The following is a 22,628-nucleotide window of genomic DNA, read 5'->3' as shown; positions in this document are numbered from 1 at the left end:
TTGAGTGTGCAGCTCTTGGGTGCTCGTTTCCGGGGCGAGATTCGGCGACGGCGTACCCGAGGAAACGAAGAGAGCGAAATATCAGAGCGAATGTGGGGCGCAGCTGGAAATGAAAGACGCGAGAAGGAAAGCGTAGAGGAGGGCGCATGGGGCGGAAAGCAGAGGTGGGTACGGTCAAAGCGTGAGAAGAAAAAAGCGTATAGTGCGGCGACGGTGGCTACGAGATAAGCGTGCGTCGTCCGGGGGGTCTGTCGGCGGCGCGCTCTCTGAATCGCACCACGCCGCACCCATGCGCTGGCTCTCGCGATCCCCAGATTAGCGAGGCAGTCACGCCACACTTCGCTCCGTTGGCAACGTGCCGCTCGAGACAGACTGCCCGCGCCATTCAATATATGAAGCTCCACTCAGATTTCTCACTTCGGAGTATCGTAATCGCCGGTGAATTGTTTTGTCGCGTTTTAGCTTAGTAAATGGTTCTGCTGTGCGCCTTTCGACGTGAGAAAAATAAATAGCATAACCTTCGTCGCCTTCACTTCACACTTACGTGCACTGTTTTGTAATATTGTGTAGTGCGACGTCGTTATGCTGGAGAGACGCGCTTTGTGAGGTCTCGCCACTCTGCTGAGAGGCCGAAGACCTTTAGCAGAGCCAAACCGTCGACTGTGACCTCCTATGTTAACAATGCGCCGGCACAGTCTTAAATAGGTTCGAGATCCCGCGCAAGCCTCGGCTCACCAGTCCATGCTTGGGCACAAAAAAGACGAATTTTTTTTCCCACGGTAAAGGAGTAGCAGCGTACCCTGGACAAAAACATCGCCTTGCCATCCTTGCTGGGGCGCGAGGCATTATTGTTTCGCAGAAGACGTCCCCAAACGCGACGAATTGCCGTTGGAAAGGTGGTTTGGTTGCCTGCCCATATTTACCGGATGAAACTTTCCCTCGTTTCCCTGAAGACGTCCTGAATCACGAAAAATATTGTTTGAGGTGGTCCTTGTGGGTTATTGGGCACAATGCCAGTTACGCCACGCCTTCATTCACTACACCCTTGGTGCCTGTCTGCTGCTTAAGCGGTGAGCCGCTTCAACGCAATAGGTGGTGGGTCGGTGCCTTACCTGACTGACATAACAGACTCGACTGCTTCACACGCCTGAGCTCCTTCACTAAACTCGGCGTGTGTTTCCATGCCTACTGTTTGCCTACTGTTTGCCCATGTTCAGAAACCCAAGTAGTAGACGAAAACAAAGCAAGCCGACTAAATCTACCGCTTTCTTATCCCGTCAGGGCCTATTTCTCCTTTAAAATTTTGTGTGACTTGGCTTCAAGATTGTCGCATGACGCTCCCTCTTGATTTTTTTTCTTTCCTCCATGGGCCATGGCGCGCTCAGAAGTCGTAGCATCTGCCAGAGGAGGTCAACCAAACGTGCTTCCGCCTATCCTCCTCCTCTGTAACATTTCGCCTCCGTTCTCCTTCCACGCATCTTTCAACGCAAGCTAGAATTTCCTCTAGGTGGCGACGCCGTGACGCGCGCTCTAAAACCTCTTAATATTTCAAAAGTAGCGCCATTGTTAGATCTTTCCGCCACCCCCTTCTCCCCGGCCTTTCCTACTTCACGACTCCCGTCGCCTCAGCCTCCTCCGCTTCCCCATTGACCAATGCGTGTCACGTGGAAGCACGTGTTGCGCTTTTGTGTATTTTTTTTCTTTTCAGTGCGCTCCGGTCGCTGTTGTCGACCCAGTGCAACGAATGTACGTCTCAAACCGAATGAGCCAGTGCGTTATTGCACCTAATCAAGTGTGTAGTGGACAAGAATTTCATTGTGATGCCGTGCTGCTGGGCCTTGAGTTGCGGAAACCAACAAGGGCAGCGCAAAACGCTTATTTTTTTACCATCCGGCGAGCGCAGCGCACAAATAAGAAAATCATGGATGCATAGCATCGGGCGGGTTGACGTCAAGGAGCTTGCAAAAAACTCATGGCATTCTGAAGCGGTGACTGTTCTTCGTTATCTATTCTTGAACCTAGTTTACTATTGCCTAATTAAGAAAAATGCTTCCGCATGTGTCCATGCTGTGCGCGGTTTTTAGCGCGTTCAAGATTACTTTTTCGAAGGTCTTCGCTTTTCTTCATATAATTTTTGTTTTGCCACGAAAGTGTTCGCATCTGCAGCAGGTGTGTAACATAGAAGCGACTTTATTAATAATTATTATTTATTATTATTAAGACATTTTGAGCACCACCACAAGTTAGCACGTTGTCCCACGCTTTTGCAAGGTTCGCTAAGGCTTACGAATGCAGTCGTTTAGCTTCAATATATGCCCGCATTTGTTAATCTGCTTTGTGGTGCTTAACATATTTAAGGTACCGTAGCGGGGGGGGGGGGGGACTATGGCTATGAAGGAGGTCGTAGTGGTTTGCTCCAAATAACTTTATTTAGTTCACCTGGGGATGCTTAACGTGCACTTGACCGCACAGTACATGGGCCGGATAATTTCTCATTGGCGTTCCCTAATTCACCTCGCACGTGTGCGGTGGTGCGTCGTCAGAAATTGGTGCCTGGGTGTGATTGCATTTCTTTAAAAGATTTTATTTACTAGTTGTAACGATGTGTCATTGTTTCGTATTATTGGCGGCGCCTCCAGGACACCAAAGGGGCAACGGGAACACCAAAGCTACAACCAGGGCTGGTCCTTGGGTTGTGGCTCACCGAGACCTGTGCGTGGCATGGGGGGCATAACATATGTTGTCCACTGTCGCGTCGCGGACAACCAGTTTTTGTGTGCGCTACCTGCTTTATGGCAATATCAGGTGCTCTCCTGAGGCCTCCGTTAGCCGCTACCTGTGCCCTTCGGGAGCAGTACCGTAAAAAAAAAACTTTCTATCGTCGTGACGACACAAGCACCCCGCAACGAAAAAAAAAAATGCCCCACGGCTTCCGGTACCTGCGGCGCCAGTGCTAGGATAGATACGGAAAGCCTACGAGGAATATGCAGATGGGCCTCTTGCATTTCGCCTCTATGCCGATTGCTGCCTGAGGGGTCTTCGGTATTGGAGGGATGAGCAAGGGCTAGTCTGAAGTTTTGTGTGCAGGGTTATCATAGCAGAGAAAGGCTGCAAAGGATCACATACTTCCTGATAAGGATCAACTTTTTTTACTGCATAACGCTAAGGCTTTTATGCATCCGATTATTCAAATGGTCATAGCAAGCTCCTTATGCACTGTACGTTGCCTTCCATCTCTTGCGACAAATAATTTAGCGGTTTTTGATTATGTAGTGAGGACTGAGTTGCCATAGAAGCTGTGCGTAAAGCAGTTATGTAAGTTTGCATCACAGTATGCCACCTCAAGAATTAGTGTATCTATTGCAATTCGGTTTAATAATTATTCCTTGTTTTTCCTTCGGGTTTCATTGTTTGTGCGAGCATGACAGCTCAGTGGACTATGTGCATTTGTGCAGTATGCTTTGCTTGTCTGCAGTACTGCGATAAACATCTTTATTAAATTCATTAGAGGATTGTTTGGTTCTCAAATTGTTCTCGCTGTCTCTGTACCCGCAGTCCTAGCTTAGCGGCTATTGTGTGGCTCTGCTAAGCACGAAGTCACCGCAGGAAATCACGGCCACGGTGGCAGCATTACGGTGGGGACGAAATGCGAAGACGCGTGTATTTTCGCTGGTGGCACGTTGAAAGACACCAGGCGGTGGAAATTAATCCGGAGTCCCCCACTACGGCGTGCCTCATAATCAGAACGCGGGTTTGGCCCGTAAGACCCAATAATTAATATTTTTGCTCAGTCTGTATTGTACGGGCTATATGTGGACGCTGCTTTCCTGCGAAAACTTACAACGCAAAAGAATACAGACGCACGCACTATACAGATATAAACTCCTTTTCCATTTTTACCATTACGTTCGCCCTTCCTATGGAATTCCCACTTCTTGCATTGTAATAATAAAATAAATAAATAAACGATTTCGTGTGCCGCGATAACTGCCGGTACGTTGTTCACATTATCAATACTGTCAAAGTGTGAGAACCTCGCCCATGGCCGTCAGAACCCATGAATCGGCTACACATCTGCAAAAGACGCAGAGCAGAAGCGCCGCGCTTGATAGGCATTGCTGGCCCCAGACAGTTGGAATCTTTCACTCGCCATCCGTCAAAAGTATCCTGCAGGTACGTAAATTAACCTTTGAGACCACGTTCACACGCATTCAGCAGTCACAACATTCATCATCATCATCATCATCATCATCATCAGCCTGGTTACGCCCACTGCAGGGCAAAGGCCTCTCCCATACTTCTCCAACAACCCCGGTCATGTACTAATTGTGGCCATGCCGTCCCTGCAAACTTCTTAATCTCATCCGCCCACCTAACTTTCTGCCGCCCCCTGCTACGCTTCCCTTCCCTTGGGATCCAGTCCGTAACCCTTAATGACCATCGGTTATCTTCCCTCCTCATTACATGTCCTGCCCATGCCCATTTCTTTTTCTTGATTTCAACTAAGATGTCATTAACTCGCGTTTGTTCCCTCACCCAATCTGCTCTTTTCTTATCCCTTAACGTTACACCTATCATTCTTCTTTCCATAGCTCGTTGTGTCGTCCTCAATTTGAGTAGAACCCTTTTCGTAAGCCTCCAGGTTTCTGCCCCGTAGGTGAGTACTGGTAAGACACAGCTATTATATACTTTTCTCTTGAGGGATAACGGCAACCTGCTGTTCATGATTTGGGAATGCCTGCCAAACGCACTCCAGCCCATTCTTATTCTTCTGATTATTTCCGTCTCATGATCCGGATCCGCCGTCACTACCTGCCCTAAGTAGATGTATTCCCTTACGACTTCCAGTGCCTCGCTGCCTATTGTAAATTGCCGTTCTCTCCCGAGACTGTTAAGCATTACTTTAGTTTTCTGCATATTAATTTTTAGACCCACTCTTTTGCTTTGCCTCTCCAGGTCAGTGAGCATGCATTGCAATTGGTCCCCTGAGTTACTAAACAAGGCAATATCATCAGCGAATCGCAAGTTACTAAGGTATTCTCCATTAACTTTTATCCCCAATTCTTCCCTATCCAGGTCTCTGAATACCTCCTGTAAACACGCTGTGAATAGCATTGGAGATATCGTATCTCCCTGCCTGACGCCTTTCTTTATTGAGATTTTGTTGCTTGCTTTATGGAGGACTACGGTGGCTGTGGAGCCGCTATAGATATCTTCCAGTATTTTTACATATGGCTCATCTACACCCTGATTCCGTAATGCCTCCATGACTGCTGAGGTTTCGACTGAATCAAACGCTTTCTCGTAATCAATGAAAGCTATATATAAGGGTTGGTTATATTCTGCACATTTCTCTATCACTTGATTGATAGTGTGAATATGGTCTATTGTTGAGTAGCCTTTACGGAATCCTGCCTGGTCCTTTGGTTGACAGAAGTCTAAGGTGTTCCTGATTCTATTTGCAATTACCTTAGTAAATACTTTGTAGGCAACGGACAGTAAGCTGATCGGTCTATAATTTTTCAAGTCTTTGGCGTCCCCTTTCTTATGGATTAGGATTATGTTAGCGTTCTTCCAAGATACCGGTACGCTCGAGCTCATGAGGCATTGCGTATACAGGGTGGCCAGTTTCTATAGAACAATCTGTCCACCATCCTTCAACAAATCTGCTGTTACCTGATCCACCCCAGCTGCCTTCCCCCTTTGCATATCTCCTAAGGCTTTCTTTACTTCTTCCGGCGTTACCTTCGGGATTTCGAATTCCTCTAGACTATTTTCTCTTCCATTATCGTCGTGGGTGCCACTGGTACTGTATAAATCTCTATAGAACTCCTCAGCCACTTGAACTATCTCATCCATATTAGTAATGATATTGCCGGCTTTGTCTCTTAACGCATACATCTGATTCTTGCCAATTCCTAGTTTCTTCTTCACTGTTTTTAGGCTTCCTCCGCTCCTGAGAGCTTGTTCAATTCTATCCATATTATACTTCCTTATGTCAGCTGTCTTACGTTTGTTGATTAACTTCGAAAGTTCTGCCAGTTCTATTCTAGCTGTAGGGTTAGATGCTTTCATACATTGGCGTTTCTTGATCAGATCTTTCGTCTCTTGCGATAAGTTGCTGGTATCCTGCCTAACGGAGTTACCACCGACTTCCATTGCACACTCCTTAATGATGCCCACAAGATTGTCGTTCATTGCTTCAACACTAAGGTCCTCTTCCTGAGTTAAAGCTGAATACCTGTTCTGTAGCTTGATCTGGAATTACTCTATTTTCCCTCTTACCGCTAACTCATTGATCGACTTCTTATGTACCAGTTTCTTCCGTTCCCTCCTCAGGTCTAGGCTAATTCGAGTTCTTACCATCCTGTGGTCACTGCAGCGCACCTTGCCGAGCACGTCCACATCTTGTATGATGCCAGGGTTAGCGCAGAGTATGAAGTCTATTTCATTTCTAGTCTCGCCGTTCGGGCTCCTCCACGTCCACTTTCGGCTATCCCGCTTGCGGAAGAAGGTATTCATTATCCTCATATTATTCTGTTCCGCAAACTCTACTAATAACTCTCCCCTGCTATTCCTAGTGCCTATGCCATATTCCCCCACTGCCTTGTCTCCAGCCTGCTTCTTGCCTACCTTGGCATTAAAGTCGCCCATTAGTATAGTGTATTTAGTTTTCACTCTCCCCACCGCCGATTCCACGTCTTCATAGAAGCTTTCGACTTCCTGGTCATCATGACTGGATGTAGGGGCGTAGACCTGTACAATCTTCATTTTGTACCTCTTATTAAGTTTCACAACAAGACCTGCCACCCTCTCGTTAATGCTATAGAATTCCTGTATGTTACCAGCTATATTCTTATTAATCAGGAATCCGACTCCTAGTTCTCTTCTATCCGCTAAGCCCCGGTAGCACAGGACGTGCCCGCTATTTAGCACTGTATATGCTTCTTTCGGCCTCCTAACTTCACTGAGCCCTATTATATCCCATTTACTGCCCTCTAATTCCTCCAATAGCACTGCTAGACTCGCCTCACTAGATAACGTTCTAGCGTTAAACGTTGCCAGGTTCATATTCCAATGGCGGCCTGTCACAACATTAAACTCCTGTAATTCGCTCGTGTTTGAGCATACAACGTGCAGGCGCCGCGCTTTAGCAACACCAACTCTCAACGTGCGGTCGCCTTACACCTTAAATTACGCTCTTTTCCTCTATTCTACTGCGCAATTTTAACACGACAATACTGAGGCCCGTTACCGACGAAGCGAAATCACGGCTCAAAAATTCCTCCACAGGGCTCGAACGAAGTTTTCCGTGGATTTCCTGCGTTAGCGCGCTAACCAGTCATCTCCTACGGCAGGGTCGGCATAGGCAGTGCCACTGTGGAGGCCGCGCGGAGGGGGGAGGGGAACGCAGCAGGAGGGAGTTGGTTGGCGCTACTATTGGACACTGTTGTATAAAGGTTTTAAACAGGGGTAAGGTGCCTCAGCAAGGCTGGCCAACGTTTCGATAGGAGGACCTATCTTCGTCAAAAGCGGCCTCGTCATCTTCTGTATGTTGGTATTAAAGGGTATGTGCAGTGACTGCTCGTGCGATTGTTGTCGGTGGCGGTTGGTTATAAAGGGAGAGACTTCGGATATAACGAGCGTTGTCTCCTGAAGTCTGTGAGCGTGGTTTCCAAGACAAGGGGGCAAGAGCGGGAGAGTGGTGGGAAGGCGGGGAGAAAAGAAAAGAAAGGAAAGGAGAGGAAAAAGAATGCGGGGGGTCACCGAGAGGAAGAAAAACGAAAGAAAGAGCAGAAATTTACCTGCGCTACTCCCTTCTTCACCTGCAGGCATCTTCCTCCTCCGGAGCTCGGTTCCCTCGCGCGACACTAAATTGCGCTAGACAATGGTCGAGATGGCCAAATGGCGCTCTCCCACTGAGGCGTCGCATGTGGAAAAACAGTGCGCTTAAATCGAACCGGATTGGGGGCGGAGGCACCCTATGCGGCAATTTCAACGTAATTTCACTGCGGGCGCTGAGACCAATTGCGCGCGTATCCTCTTATAAAGGGCCCTTATTTCAAGTGCAAATTTACATTAACGCTTTCTGCTACGTATACATATTTGAGGCATGGGTCTTTAAGCTTGCTGTCGTTGTCAAGTGCGTCGTCTGCTAGTGAGCGCGCGTTCGTTGCCCGGACGCTGTTGGACGGCCAGTTTTTCTTGTTATAGTCCTTGCAATTAATTTGTTTTTTATTGTTTTACTTGCTTTAGTGCGCCCGCGACTTTTGTCGGCCGGTACCAATAGTAGCTTTTGCGAGGTGAACTGCTATTTTTAACATTATTTCCTAATAGCAACACGCAATTTTTGCCACAGAAGCAGCCTATCTACAACATGAAGGTACGCAAGGAAACTTTACCGATATCGTATCATTTTACGCGCGCTTCTTGTTGGTGGGATATTGATCAGGGACAATGATAAAAGAAAACAATTTTACAATGAAATAAACCAGGTTTGTTAACTGCATGGCGTGCAGAGATGCAGATGTCCAATGCACTGCTAGATAAATATAATGGTATATAGACATATCTATATATCCACGACATATATGTAAGAGAGAAATAACCAACCATTCGAAATGCACTGCTTGGAAAAGTAAAGATTCCCGAGTGCTATAAGAGTGTTTCTTTCAAAAGCTGAACCCGCCCCAGGTGAACCAATTGACGCTCCGAGAAAAGGAATCAAGGCAATTATTGGACTTTAATATGAACAACAGTGTTAGGGAAAATTATTGCCTATGTACTCGGAATGAATTGGGGAGACCGGGAAGGTTTTACCAAACAAAATCTCCGTGACATGTCTGGCGATCTCCTTCATGCTGCCAGCAGGCGAAATGAAGAAGAAATATATAGTCTAATCGAATGGTATTTGCTATTCAGATCGCATTCGACATAATTCACTTTTGAAAAAAAAACACTCAATGCCTTTCCACTCTGTGAAGAAGGATGACCAGCGGAGCTGTGTATGTGGGCCCCATAATGGCGAACCGCACATCCACCGCGGGTCCGCACGGCATTGCACTATCTTCGGAAATGGCCCGCGTATGGGGTGTTTTTCGTCTACACACGGACACGATAAGGCGGAAAGCAGCCCTTAACAGCTTCGCTATAATATTATCGAATAGCCGCTTCCGTTCGAATGTAACGCATAACAGTACTTTTGAAGTCTCGAAGGAGAGGGGCACAGGCAAGTGAGGACTCTTATGACACTCATTCTGAATGATTGTGCAGCTGGAGAGCCGTAGCTGTAGCGCAGAGGCGCACCAGCTCCCGAGAGAATTAACACAATGGTGCTACTCAGGTCTGCTGAAAAAGTTCCTAGCTGTCTTCCAATTTGAGGCAGCCTGTAAATCTGCTAACTTGATTCCGGCAAGGAAAACCTTTTTTGACAGTTTCAACCTACCAGCAACCCACTTAAACTTAGTGGCCAAGGTGGAACCAGACTTACTGCCTTAAACGAACACAGCAGACCTACAAATATATCTACGCTCATGCGAGGCATGCCATTCCTTTAATTGCTTTATTATTGTCCTTATGGTAGTGCACCGGATAGCTGAAAGCAGCCGTTTACAACAGAGATGCTCAGGCACCTGCATGGGGGGGGAGGGTAGCACGCCCTATAAAAAAACTAAGCGGCATACCCCTCCCCCCCCCCCTTCTAGCGCCACCACTCCTCACACATATTCCTAAAGTGTCGCCAAATAATAAATTCTTGAGACTTGACAGCTATTCGGCGGTTAACATTTTGCTACCTTTTTCCCTACTTTTGGATGGCGGTAGTTATGCACATCTCCTGGGGTGTAAAGTCCAGTTTTCCCATCGATTCAGTACCAGCGCGATTAATTCAAGATGCGTTCAGTTGTCACCATCTATTGCAATAGTCACGTGCATCGCTGTTGCTTCTTTAGTTCAACCTTCTTTGTTTAGTCTGATCCATTGACGAGGAAAGGGATTCAGTTCGTAGTCAGCTGGTCCGTACGATCGTGGAACGAGTTGCGGCCGAAGACAGACAGCTTTAGTTTAGCGTTTGCAACCGAACTTAAAAAGATTATGTACGTAAAAAAAATAGCGTTGTCATGCATTACTGCACATGCTGTTATTCGGTTCGTGCAGTTTAGGTGTGCTATGATAACGTACGTTATTTGGCGAGTTTAACGTTCCAATTTTCACGTGCGCTAAGAAATAGTGTTGTCGAACACGGTGGCACCCATGGCTTCCGCTTCTGCGTGAATTCTCGTGATGGCGGAGCTCTGACTCGCGTTGATCGCCAATGACTATTGAAATGAGCTTCCGCTTTCTCTACAGCCACTTTCTCAGATTGTTCAGCGATTCCGTGGCCGTACGCAACAAGACGCGTCGGCATAGCAAGAAGAGGATGATTGGTAATGGATTGTCTTGGCTTGAATACGTTTTGCACGAGGCACCAGACAGCGCCCTGTTTTATGATACCTTCATTACGTTTGCGTTCCTGTAGGGTAGATTAAAGGTCTTGAAAGGACGCGCACAGTAACATCCCGCAAAGGTGATTACGTTTTACGTACGTAAGGCGACAAACACTATTCCAAAACAGCCTAATGCCAGTTGCGCTTAACTTTTGCTTTCGCTTTATTATTTAGGCGAGTAACGGCTCCCCGCTACACTGGCATATCCTCGGAATCATATATCCTTTATATCAGTTAGCTCAGGTGGAAAATAAAATCGTGTGAACCAGCGTTCATGATCAAACCCTGCGAGAACCGTTAAACGCACCAGAAATATATATTCAATGTCGCCCGTTACCTCGTCTGGCGTTTCCCTAATTGTACAGCACTTTTTACCAGAAATAGTCAACTGGAAACAAGACTCGCAAGGAGTTGAGAAATTAAATAATGGGGTTTTACGTGCGAAAACCCCTTTCTGATTACGAGGCATGCCGTATTGGAGGACTCCGGAAATTTCGACCACCTGGGGTTCTTTAACGTGCACCTAAATCTAAGTACACGGGTGTTTTCGCATTTCGCCCCGAACGAAATACGGCCGCCGTGGCCGGGATTTGATCCCGCGACCTCGTGTTCAGCAGCCCAACACCATAGCCACTGAGCAACCACGGCGGGTGGAGTTGAGAAATTAAACGATCTGCTAAAGGAGAGTACCGAGGCAACACCCAAACAAGAAGGAAAAACGAAAATTAACAAATTTAACCGTAGCTTGTGAAACTATTTGTGGAGCAACACCTTTTTTATTTGACAAGCAAGTAGCGAAAGCGCCACCGGAAATGAAGAAGGATTCTGTGTGTTTTGAATGACGCTTCTACCGTTATCTGTCTAAACGCCTGACGTAGCCAGTTCTCTGCAATGCTTATGTGGTTGTTTTTCTAACATCCCGTGGTGAGTGGAGTACGTCTAGAAGTGCAGCGTCATTTGCTCTGCCCGGCTATACGGGTCTGGCAGCCACGCATCATTACGCAACTTCCCAAAATACAATACGAGTTGGTCTTGCCACTTAACTTGATAAGCACTAAACGAGGGATCCAAAAGAGCTGTAATTGTTCTCCAAATATATATTCCTCTGTATTTCTTCCAGAGCTAATTTAAAAGAAAACGTTACTAGAAATAGTTATTTTACACTTTCGCTTGGTTACTTGTTCTTGGCAGTGTTCTTCCTGCACTTCTTGCGCGATTCCATTTGATGTGGTTCCTTATTTAACAAGCAAAGGAGAGTTCTATCTCACAGGCCTATACATGTGAGATACACGTTATTTTATTTGTATTTTGTGGGATTGCGCGTCTTTATGGCGAACGGTTGGCATTCCTCACATTCACACTAATAAAGGTGCCCCCCCCCACCCATCATTTCCACAGAAAGGTTTCCTTGGGTTGGGCCAACCCCCCCCCCCCCCCCAAAAAAAAAAAACCTGCGTACGTGCCTGCAGAAGCTGTTTAGTTCAGCAGACTTACAGTTAGGAAATTATCTACATTTCGGCTTGAAATAAATGATAAGCGCAGCATGTTTTTCTTATAAATCATACTCGAGAATAATTTCTTTCATATACCCCTAGAATAAACGTGAAGGACGCAGCTAACATTTTTTTTTTTACCGAAACCAATTCTGCCATTTTACGTATCGCGACATGATAATGAGACATCCTGTTCAGCTCAGAACCTTGAGTTCTTGAACGGGCAACTGAACAGAAGAACACGGGTGTCTCGTTTTCGATCCCATCAAATTCCTGGTCCTTGTTTGAACCCGCGAGCTTGATTTTACCAGCGCAACACCATATCCACTATCTAGCTACTAATTAGGCTACCGCTTCGCTTTTTCTTCTTTTTTTGTTAAGCATGAACTGGTCAGAAAAATTTCACGTGGCCTACGGTCCAAAGATTAGCATATATAAAGGCTACCTCGAAAGTTGCACTGCAGTTTTTTTTCTATAATAATACTCCACGTAAACCTGAGTACAGGGTGCCAGGTTGGGCAAACATGTTTTATTTGTTTGAAGCGACAAGGCCAGGAAGTTTACATATGTCTTTCTCCCTGCATTACGCAAGACCTTCTAAGAAAAAACAGTATACACAAAAATACACACGACTGATACATGATGCTTGAAGAAAAAGAAAAATATTTTTTCTTCAAAGAAAACTGTACAATAATATAGGAGACTGAAAGCAGACACTGCGGCCGCAATGCGCGTGCAATCACTGAGTGGCATTAAAAATATCAAATGAAATGAGGAAGAGGAAAAAGACATCTATTCATAAGGCATAAATAAATGTGATATAGTCGGTAGCAGTAGTCGTAATCAAATTCAATGAGACGTATAGACTAAAGGTAGTACAAACCTGCACTCCAACGTCCAGTCAAGACGATGAGGAAGTAGATCAGTTTGATGAAGATGTTGAATTAGCGAGGAGAAAAGTGAAAACGCGGTATACCGTAGTAATGGGGGACTTCAATGCAAAAGTGGGGAAAAAGCAGACGCGTGAACAGGCAATTGGCAACTACGGTGCCGATTCAACAAACGCTAGAGGAGAGATGCTGGTAGAATTAGCAGAAAGGAATAAGCTGAGAATAATTAACGCCTTTTTCGGGAAACGTAGCAACAGAAAATGGACCTGGAAAAGCCTTAATGGTGAAACAAGAAATAAAATTGATTTCATACTTCCTGCCAATCCCAGCATAGAGCAGTCTGTAGAAGTGATAGGTAGGGTAAAATGTAGTGATCATCGCTTAGTGAGGGCCAGGATTCACCTAAATTTGAACATAGAAAGAGCAAAATTGGTCAAGAAAAAAAGAAGTCAACTTAGAGGCAATAAGGGCAAAAGCAGAGAAATTTAGGCTGGTACTTGCAAAGACATATGCAGCCTTAGAACAGAGAGATGATGACGATGACATGGAGGTAATGAATGAAACCGTAACGAGGCTGGCTTCACAGGCAGCAGTTGAAGTGGGAGGCAGGGCACCAAGGCAACCAGTAGGCAAGCTCTCCCAAGTAACAAAGGACCTAATAATGAAATGATAAAGAATGAGAGTGTCCAACTCAAGAGATAAGATAGAATTCGCGGAACTGTCAAAACTGATCAACAAACCGAAAATAGGTGATATTAGAAATTATAACGCGAAAAAGACCGAAGGAGCCATTAAATGTGGACGCAGCCTGAAATCAGTGAGAAGGATATTTGGCATAGGAGAAACCATGATCTACGCATTTAAAGATAAGCAGGGTAATGTCAGCAATCTCGAAGGTATAATAAAAGCAGCGGAAGAATTCTATTCTGACTTTTACAGTACCCAGAGAACTCAGGAGCACTCTATTCGAAATAATAATGAACAGTATACAGAAACTCTTCCTATAACTAGAGATGCGGTCAGAAGGACCTTGTTAGGCATGAAACAGGGAAAAGCGGCAGGAGATGATGGAATAACAGTCGGTTTAATCAAAGATGGAGAAGACATAATGATAGGAATACTGGCGCCTCTCTACACGAAGTGTCTATCCACTGCAAGAGTCCCAGAAAACTGGAAGAATTCCAACATTATACTAATCCACAAAAGGGGCGACGTTATAGAACAGAAAAATTATAGGCTTATTATCTAACACCCAATATTATATAAAACATTTACCAAAATAATATCAAATAGAATGAGGGCAAAATTGGGGTTTAGTCAACTTCGCTTCAGGAAAGGTTAATCTACAATGGATCACATCCATGTCTTTAATGAGCTTATCGAGATATCCGCAGAGTACAATAAGCCTCTCTATATGGCTTTCATAGATTAGGAAAAAAACATTTGATTCAGTAGAGATACGAGCAGTAATAGAGGCATTGCGTAAGCAAGGAGCCATCATCATCATCATCATCAGCCTCGTTACGCCCACTGCAGGGAAAAGGCCTCTCCCATACTTTTCCAACAACCCCGGTCGTGTACTTGTGGCCATGTCGTCCCTGCAAACTTCTTAATCTCATCCGCCCACCTTACCTAAGTACCAGCCTAAATTTGTTTGCTTTTACCCTTATTGCCTCTAAGTTGACCTCTTTTTTTCTTGACCAATTTTGCTCTTTCTCTGTTCAAATTGAGGTGAATCCTCGCACTCACTAACCAATGATCACTACACTTTACCCTACCTACCACTCCCTTCTCTTGGAATCCAGTCCGTAGCCCTTAATGACCAACGGTTATCTTCCCTCCTCATTGCATGTCCTGCCCCTGCCCCCCATTTCATTTTCTTGATTTCAACTAAGATGTCATTAACTCGCGTTTGTTCTCACACCCAATCTGCTCTTTTCTTATCCCTTAACGTTACACCCATCATTCTTCTTTCCATAGCGCGTTGCGTCGTCCTCAATTTAAGTAGGACCCTTTTCGTAAGCCTCCAGGTTTCTGCCCGTAGGTGAGTACTGGTAAGACACAGCTATTATACACTTTTCTCTTGAGCGATAATGGCAACCTGCTGTTCATGATCTGAGAATGCCTGCCAAACGCACGCCAGCCCATTATTATTCTTCTGATCATTTCCGTCTCATGATCCGCATCCGCCGTCACTACCTACCCTAAGTACCCTAAGTACGTTAGTAAATCAAGGAGTACGGACCGCTTACGTAAATACCCTGGAAAGTATCTACAGAGATTCCACAGCCACCCTATTTCTACACAAGAAAAGTGGGAAGATACGTGTAAAGGAAAGAGTCAGACAAGGAGACAGAATCTCTCCAATGCTATTCACTGCGTGCTTGGAAGAAGTATTCAAGCTATTAAGCTGGGAAGATATAAGAGTAAGGATTAACGGTGGATACCTCAGCAACCTTCGGTTTGCCGATGACATTGTTTTATTCAGCAACACTGCGGACGAGTTGCAACAAATGATTGAGTACCTTAACAGGGAGAGTGTAAGAGTGGGGTTCAAGATTATTATACACAAGACAAAGATAATGATAAATAACCTGGCATTGGAACAACAGTACAAGATCGCAAGTTACCCTCTAGAGTCTGTGGAGGAGTATTACCTGGGTCAATTATTCTCAGGGACGCCTGACCATGAGAAGTAAATTCACAGAAGAATAAAAATGGGTTAGATCGCATACGGCAGGCGTCGTGAGCCCCTGACTGGGAGCCTTACTGTTACCATTGATAAGGAAAGTACACAGTCTGCATTTACGGGTGCTGACATACGGCGCAGATACTTGGAGACTGACAGAGAAGCTCGAGAACAAGGTAAAGACCGCGCAAAGAGCGATTGAACGAAGAATGCTAGGGATAACTTTAAGAGACAAAAAGAGATATAGATCAGATAGCAAACGGGTATAGACGATATTGTAATAGGCATTAAGAGAAAAAAGTGGTGGTGGGCAGGTCACGTAATGCTCGGATTAGATAACCGTTGGACCATTACGGTGACAGAATGGGTACCAAGGGAAGAGAAGCGCAGTAGAAGACGGCAGAAGACTACATGGTGCGACGAAATTAGGAAATTTGCGGGTGCTAGTTGGAATCGCTTGGCGCAGGACAGGGGTAATTGTATATCGCCGGGAGAGGCCTTCGTCCTGCAGTGGGCATAAATAGGCTGATGGTGATGATGGTGGTATGTGATATCCAATTATATACACCATTTCAGCGGTCTGAACGCATATACCAGCGCCCAAAGAAGTACGAACGACCCTTCCGAGAAGTATCGCCCGCAGTTTCCAACAGCGTCCCTTGATGCGGCCCAATCCACTTCAATCGCATAGCAGCCCCGTATTTTCTATAGTGATGCACCTCACTGCAAAGCATTCGCCGGCCCCAGCTGCTCGGCCCACTAAACCGTATTATAGTGCACTCTAGCGACACACCTAATCTCGCCGAAATCACTGGGAATGTACGCTTGCGCGTAAAATGTCTTCAGTAGCTGACGTGCGAAAACATTGTTGGTTTTATTGGACGATTTGAATAGCTTGAAATAGAACTTAGCACACGCAGGGAGTGGTGTGAGCGGCCAAATGAACTTGATTTTTTGTTTTACCTCTCCTTGAATGTTTTCACATGCAGTCTATTTAAATATACAGGGTTTCCGCATGAAACCTCCTTGATTTCAAGATGCTATAATAAAAAGTATCAGACATTGAATCGTGCTGCCTTTAGGATAATGTACAGGAAGCATAAAAACTCTTTGCTGATAGTTTTCTTAACCTCTTCTTTGGTTCCAGTTGAATAAATACCATAAATGAACACACCTGGAGAGGTAGCCGAATCTGGGGTGTAGTACGGGGAAACAAAGTCGCCGTTTGCTGTTCAACAAAATTTTTGACGTGAATTTTTATGGAAACCGCTAGGCTAATTGAGTTGAAACAAATGATGCCACAAACTTGAAGCGTCATTGTACCACATCTTTCTTGAATTTCATGTTGAAATCGGGCAAGTTTCATTTGGACACCCTCTATTTGTGCGAGAAGCAAGAGGTCTTGCACGTAAAGCTCTATAATCCTTACTCGGCAATGACATCCAGTTTCGCCAGGCCTTGTGCAATTTTGCCCAGTCTCGTGAAAGGAAGCATGGAAACCAACCGGCGTACAGCTGGCTTGTGGAATTCGTAAACATGACCAGATTGCAGATCTGCTGCCAGCTGTGCCACAGTACCGTGCAGCTCGCGCATGGTGGGGTGATCATGCGAGAAGCGGGCGCCGTAAACGAAGGACGTCACGTTCTTAAAGCTGCTCGAAAGCAGGTAACCTCGAACGTCGATCGGTTTCCCTCCGACCTTGCCAAAGGTCTCTGCAACACGGACGACCTCCTCCTATAGCCGTGTGACCCAGTCAGCGGGAATGGAAGTCCAGGCATGCAAAGTAGGTAAAAGAATGCCAAATGCTTTCGCACTCCTGCAGAGTCCATTTATATCGCCACCCTTGCAGAATAAAGCAACTTGATGCACCCTTTGCGTTCATTGCACTATTTTCGTTCTATTCGAGAATGGTTGCCGGCTTCAATTCAAGGTATACTATTTGCCCGAACGCTTGCGCAAACTGTCAAACGTATATCTTTAACGGCTCGGACTGTGTACGTATCTTTACTGTTCCTTAACAAATTTGATGCGATGAATAGTGTAAATATATTTTTTAAACGGCCCTCAAATTTACTATTGATATCGCTACTATAGATATAGATACTATAGAGTAAAAAGAAAACTACTTGAGCTTTTGCAGGTTTTCATAGGTATACGTCTTCAGTGTGATAAACTTTCATAGCCATAGTAGAGAGCCTAATGAAACAGCAGTCGCAGATACAGTGGCTTATGTGAAATTTTTCTAAAGGCAAGCTATACGAATGTTGTGATCTGCTTTTAAAGGATAGTACACGATAAACGATATGGAGTAGCGTCCGTGAAAAGTTGGCCGCCTGAATAACAGAAAAAGCGTCCTGAAAAGTCGGCGAAAAGACACTTTTTACACAAAAACTGAATAAAACGCCGCCTTCAACATTTGTTAAAAGTGGAGCATGACCTAGAGCACTTGGCTCTGCAGCGTGATCTCCGTCCGCAATAAGGAGCTGTTTAGGAACTGTTTAGACGATGCTAATGAGAAAATTATACAATTTCCATTCGTATGGTTTTTACAAGGTTGGTCCGGATCTATATTCTACTTATCGTACCCAATTTAATTAAGCAAGATTTTTTCACCGTTTGCATATACAAGTTCACTTACGGGGTTACTGTTCTGTTCTTACGCACATAAACAGAAAATATAGCCAGTGCACCAAGCTTAAAGGTACATTGGAAAAGGAATTGAAGGTGCTAATTTACTTCAATGAACAACTTGCATTTACGATTTTATTTAACCATCTGACCTCAAGAAACACGTTAGTTTTTATTTAAAATTGAACCCGAGGCTGCACTAAACAAAAAAAAAATAAGAAAGAAGCATTGTGTCCTTGTAGCAGCACCTGGTTTCTGGAATGATAAAGAAAATAATGGACTCCACTTTACTGCAGATGGTTGGCTAAAGACCTGCTATTTGAACCTGTGCGTTTTTGTAACGTATAATTAGTGATCAAATCACAGCTACCCGATAAGAGAAAACGAAGGGCGTCATTCCCCAATTTTATTTTTCCCATCACTCAGTGCGATACAGTACAGTTACATTGAAAACAGAGACCAGATCCTACAGAAAGAAAAAGTGGTTTTCAAGGAATTACATCTTACCGAAGGTATCGAAAATTATTGGGCGCCTGCTCAATTTTTTTTTTCATTACTAAAACATAGCTTTCTCAAGTTGGAGTGTATTGAAACATGTACTTGTATATTTTTATCGAGTGACCGCGTTTCACCGTCCAAAAATTGTTATCGCTCAGTGCTGGACGCACCTGCATGTATAGTAAGTGTCCCAAATGCTATGAATCGTTCCATCGGCCTGTTTGCTGTCACCGAGCCTTGTGCAATCAGATTGCATTTATGCACGACGCGAATTGTATAGTACTTTACGCGGGCACCAGCGATTACTCGGGAACCAACGATGACTGGTGTATAAAAGCCGACGTGCTTCACCCGCTGATGAGATTTCCGGTGATCGCCGACTGTGCCTGCTGCTTTCGTTTTGGTTTCATTGTGCTTTCCTTTTGTGGGCAGAAGTTCGCTCAATAAAAGTTAGTTTCACCATTACACTGCGTTGTTGACGGTCATTACAACGTGACATCTGGTGGAAGTGCGTGTGCGTTCATCTACCGAACGCTCCCGCAAAGCCACGATCCAAGCATAAAACCAGAGGACATCAACGTCACCACGGATCGTCGAGCTCCCCTCCGGCTTCAAAACTTACCCCGCGACCACGGACTTCTTTCTGAAGAGACAAGGATGTCCAAGGCCACGACAGCAGCGACGATGACAGTTCCAGTTCCACCTAAACTGATTGTGTAGGGAACGCCCGACCTTCCGCGGATCATCAATTGAAGACCCAGCAAGCTGGCTGGAAACGTATGAAAGAATCGCTAGGTTCAACAACTAGAACTACGTTGACAAGCTTTGTCATGTTTATTTCTATTTGGAGGACGCCGCCAGGACTTAGTTTGAGAACCGTGAGTCCACCGTGACAACGTGGAACCTCTTCCGTACAGCTTCTTGAAAACCTTCACGAGTGTCGTTCGCAAAGGTGAGGCTGACTGGAAACTGGAAAGCCGTAAGCAGCTCCCTAACGAGAGCATTGTATTTTACACAGAAGAGACGGTTGGGCTATTCTGCCGCGCCGACCGGGACAGGTCTGGGAAATAGAAAGTTCGCTTCCTGATGCATGGTGCAAAGCAACAGGCTTTCGTCGTAACCCGCCAGACCATTGGTGAGTGTTCGACAGATGCATCGACAATTTAAAAAACTCTGACCGTCTCCACCAGGAAATACCGCCACCAAGTGCTCACGCCACAGTACGCCATTCAAGTACTGGGCTGCGCCGACCTCCAAGAGATCATCAGGGTCGTTACGCGTGAAGAACTGCACAAGATCTTGCCTTCCTCGAAACTTCAGGTGGTCTCGGTCACTCATATTGTCAAGGAGAAACTACAGCGATCACTTGTAGTTCCTAAAGTGCAGCGCAGTTCCAATCGCCGCAACATTAGCCCAAAGCAATGACATACGCCGCCGTCGACAGCGGCCATGGTCCCCCTCCATACACACGCCAGGGCCCCACAGTGCCACCATTACGTCGTCCACCTCCGCCGCTGCCAGCCCACCCTACCGCGCGCAGAGCAGCGTTCCGAGGAAGGTGGACGTTTCGTGCGCTCCCGACGTTCGACCGCTCTGCTATCACTGCGGAGAAGCGGGCCACGTCTACCGCCAAGGGCCACGTCTACCGCCAGGGGCCACAAAGCAAAATAGGACTACGATGGTGCACCGTCACCACTACGTGCCCACAGCAAGGTGAAAAACCTCATGTTAAGCCCGGCTACCTCGCGGCTCCTCAGTGAAGCCCTCGACGATCGTCACATTCGGCATCACTAGGCCACTACCTGCCAATGCAGTGCCGACCGAACAAAGGCCCCGCCATAGACCGGTCCACCGGCCGATGTCCGGAAAACTGAAAGCAGCAACCGAGCAAGGTATAGTCACTGTTCTTTGAACAGATGATGATCCTTCACCGACAACTAAGTCACAAATTGGTAGAAGACACCGAAGGCTCCCTACGACGACACATAAACGAGGCACTGTCAACCCGACGAAACCTACAAGCAAATAATACGCCAAAACAAGAAGACCTGACTACGCGATGCTCCAACCACAGGTGAACAGGACGCAGCCGTGTCCCGCCACCGAGGCCTAGCTGCAACGCGACACAAATAACCACCGACCTCGATGTCTTTCTCGGAGGCCACGCAATGGCTTAAACAAAATTACAGCCTTTGGCAGTATCTTGCCAGGCAATAACAATCGTCATGTGTCTTGTGCGCATTTCTTTTCTTTATTGCTGTGAGCCTGGCACTTCCAAATCCCGAACGACATGCGTGTTATCATGAAGACGGAGCATTCTCTACAGGAAAGTACCAAATGTACCGCTTTTAAGAAAGGAAACGCAAACAAGAGCAGATGAAGATTGTTGTTGTGTGGCAAGATACGACCCAAAGGGGTGTAATTTTGTTTAGGAAGGCAGTGACCGCCTTAAAGGGAAGCTGAAAGGTTTTCCAGAAAAAATGAGTGAACATGTGTTCATAATGGTTTTCAACCCTCCGAATTCGAATATCGTATCGAAATTGAGTGAAAAAAAGCGCAAATATATTTTATTTCGACGAAAAGTGCAGCAGCGGACACGCCCAGCTCGCGCGTCTCGTTTCCGCCTGTGATTGGTCGGGCGCCTCGTGACGTCAACTCTAGTGACCGACCGTTGCCGCTACACATGAAGCGCAGTGCCAGGTAGTGTGGTGCTGTAATGGAAAATTAAGAGGTAATGGAAAATTTAGAGAGACTGCGTTTTTCTGAGGAGTTCGGCGTTACTCCCTACATGTACGAGCCGATTGCGAAGAGCCGGCCTCTCGAAGAAGCAAACGATGCTGGTGCGAGCAGTGCTTTCGACGCGAACGAAAGCGAAGTCTTGGGATCTCCTCGTGTTTGAAATGCTCTTTGGTGAGTATGTTTTTTGCAAAGCGATCTAGTGATCTCGCTGATCTTTCGCCGATCTAGTGAGCTCGTTTCCGGTCAAACAACTGTAATGTTGTGGTCCTGCATGCCTCCTCGTGGAACGTAAGCGGGGATGCGATCGTCGGCATTTGTGCGCTGTCCAAAGCTGTCGGCAATCTACAAAGACGGTTTAAACGCGTGAAAAGCTTCCCGGTTCATGCAGTACGTGTAGTGACCTTCACCTGTGCGCCATCCGCACGCTACTCGTAACCGAAGTCGTAAAGGCGGCGAATTCCGTCGGCTACGTGAGACGGTCGGTTTCTCGCTGTGCGCGAGAGAAGGGGGGAGCGTAGCGTCCTGGCGTGCGCCGGCTTTCCAGCACATGCAAACTGGCCTTGACAAAAGCTGAAAGCTGGCCTTGACAGCGGTGACGAGCTCCTTGTGTACGCGAAACCAACGGCACTGCGCCGGGTCTTAGACGAGCCGACTTGACTGGCAAACTCAACGCACGTTTTAATGATAAATTCTCGTGATAATCGTCGTCACGGAAGTGGTTGGAGCACAGCACTGTTGTTCTTGAGGGCTTGAAATTCTTTCGCTTCACAGCAGCCTCCCACTTCGTTAAAAGCTTCTTGTGGGAAGCAATGGAAGACAACATCTTCGCGGCCGCTGGTGCTCGTGCAACCGTAGGCTGCACAGAAAGCCGGCATGATCGGCCCACCACTTCAGTTGATGCTGCGCACGTTGACTACCACTCTACATACACGCAGACCCACCAACAAAGGAATGCAGGGTCGATCGAAGCAGATTACGATGGCACGCACGCAGAAACAAGCACGGTCAGGCACGGTCGCGCAGGCTGCGAAGAAACAAAACACTAGAGTTGACGTCACAGCACCGCGGTTTCCAGTCTCCGCTCGCATCGTCAGCGTCAGCATTCGACGGGGGGTGGAGCTACAGCGCAATCTTAACCGACGATTACGTCGCTCCTAAGTGAAAAAAAAAACCCCGAAATTTTACCTACATGGTTTATAAGGTTCCC

General features: G+C 46.2%; 1 protein-coding gene across 1 annotated transcript in view; it reads right to left on the bottom strand.

The window, feature by feature from the left end:
• LOC142588613 (cytochrome P450 2C20-like) overlaps positions 1-22,628 on the bottom strand; it is an 89,684-nt gene that overhangs the window by 16,965 nt on the left and 50,091 nt on the right. The window contains exon 6 of the mRNA XM_075700448.1: positions 16,986-17,290. Within this exon, the coding sequence (XP_075556563.1) occupies positions 16,986-17,290 (305 nt within the window). The remainder of the gene's footprint in view (positions 1-16,985; positions 17,291-22,628) is intronic.

Source organism: Dermacentor variabilis, chromosome 7, assembly GCF_050947875.1.
Source record: "Dermacentor variabilis isolate Ectoservices chromosome 7, ASM5094787v1, whole genome shotgun sequence".
Lineage (NCBI taxonomy): Eukaryota > Metazoa > Arthropoda > Arachnida > Ixodida > Ixodidae > Dermacentor > Dermacentor variabilis.
This window is presented reverse-complemented; position numbering and strand designations above follow the sequence as displayed.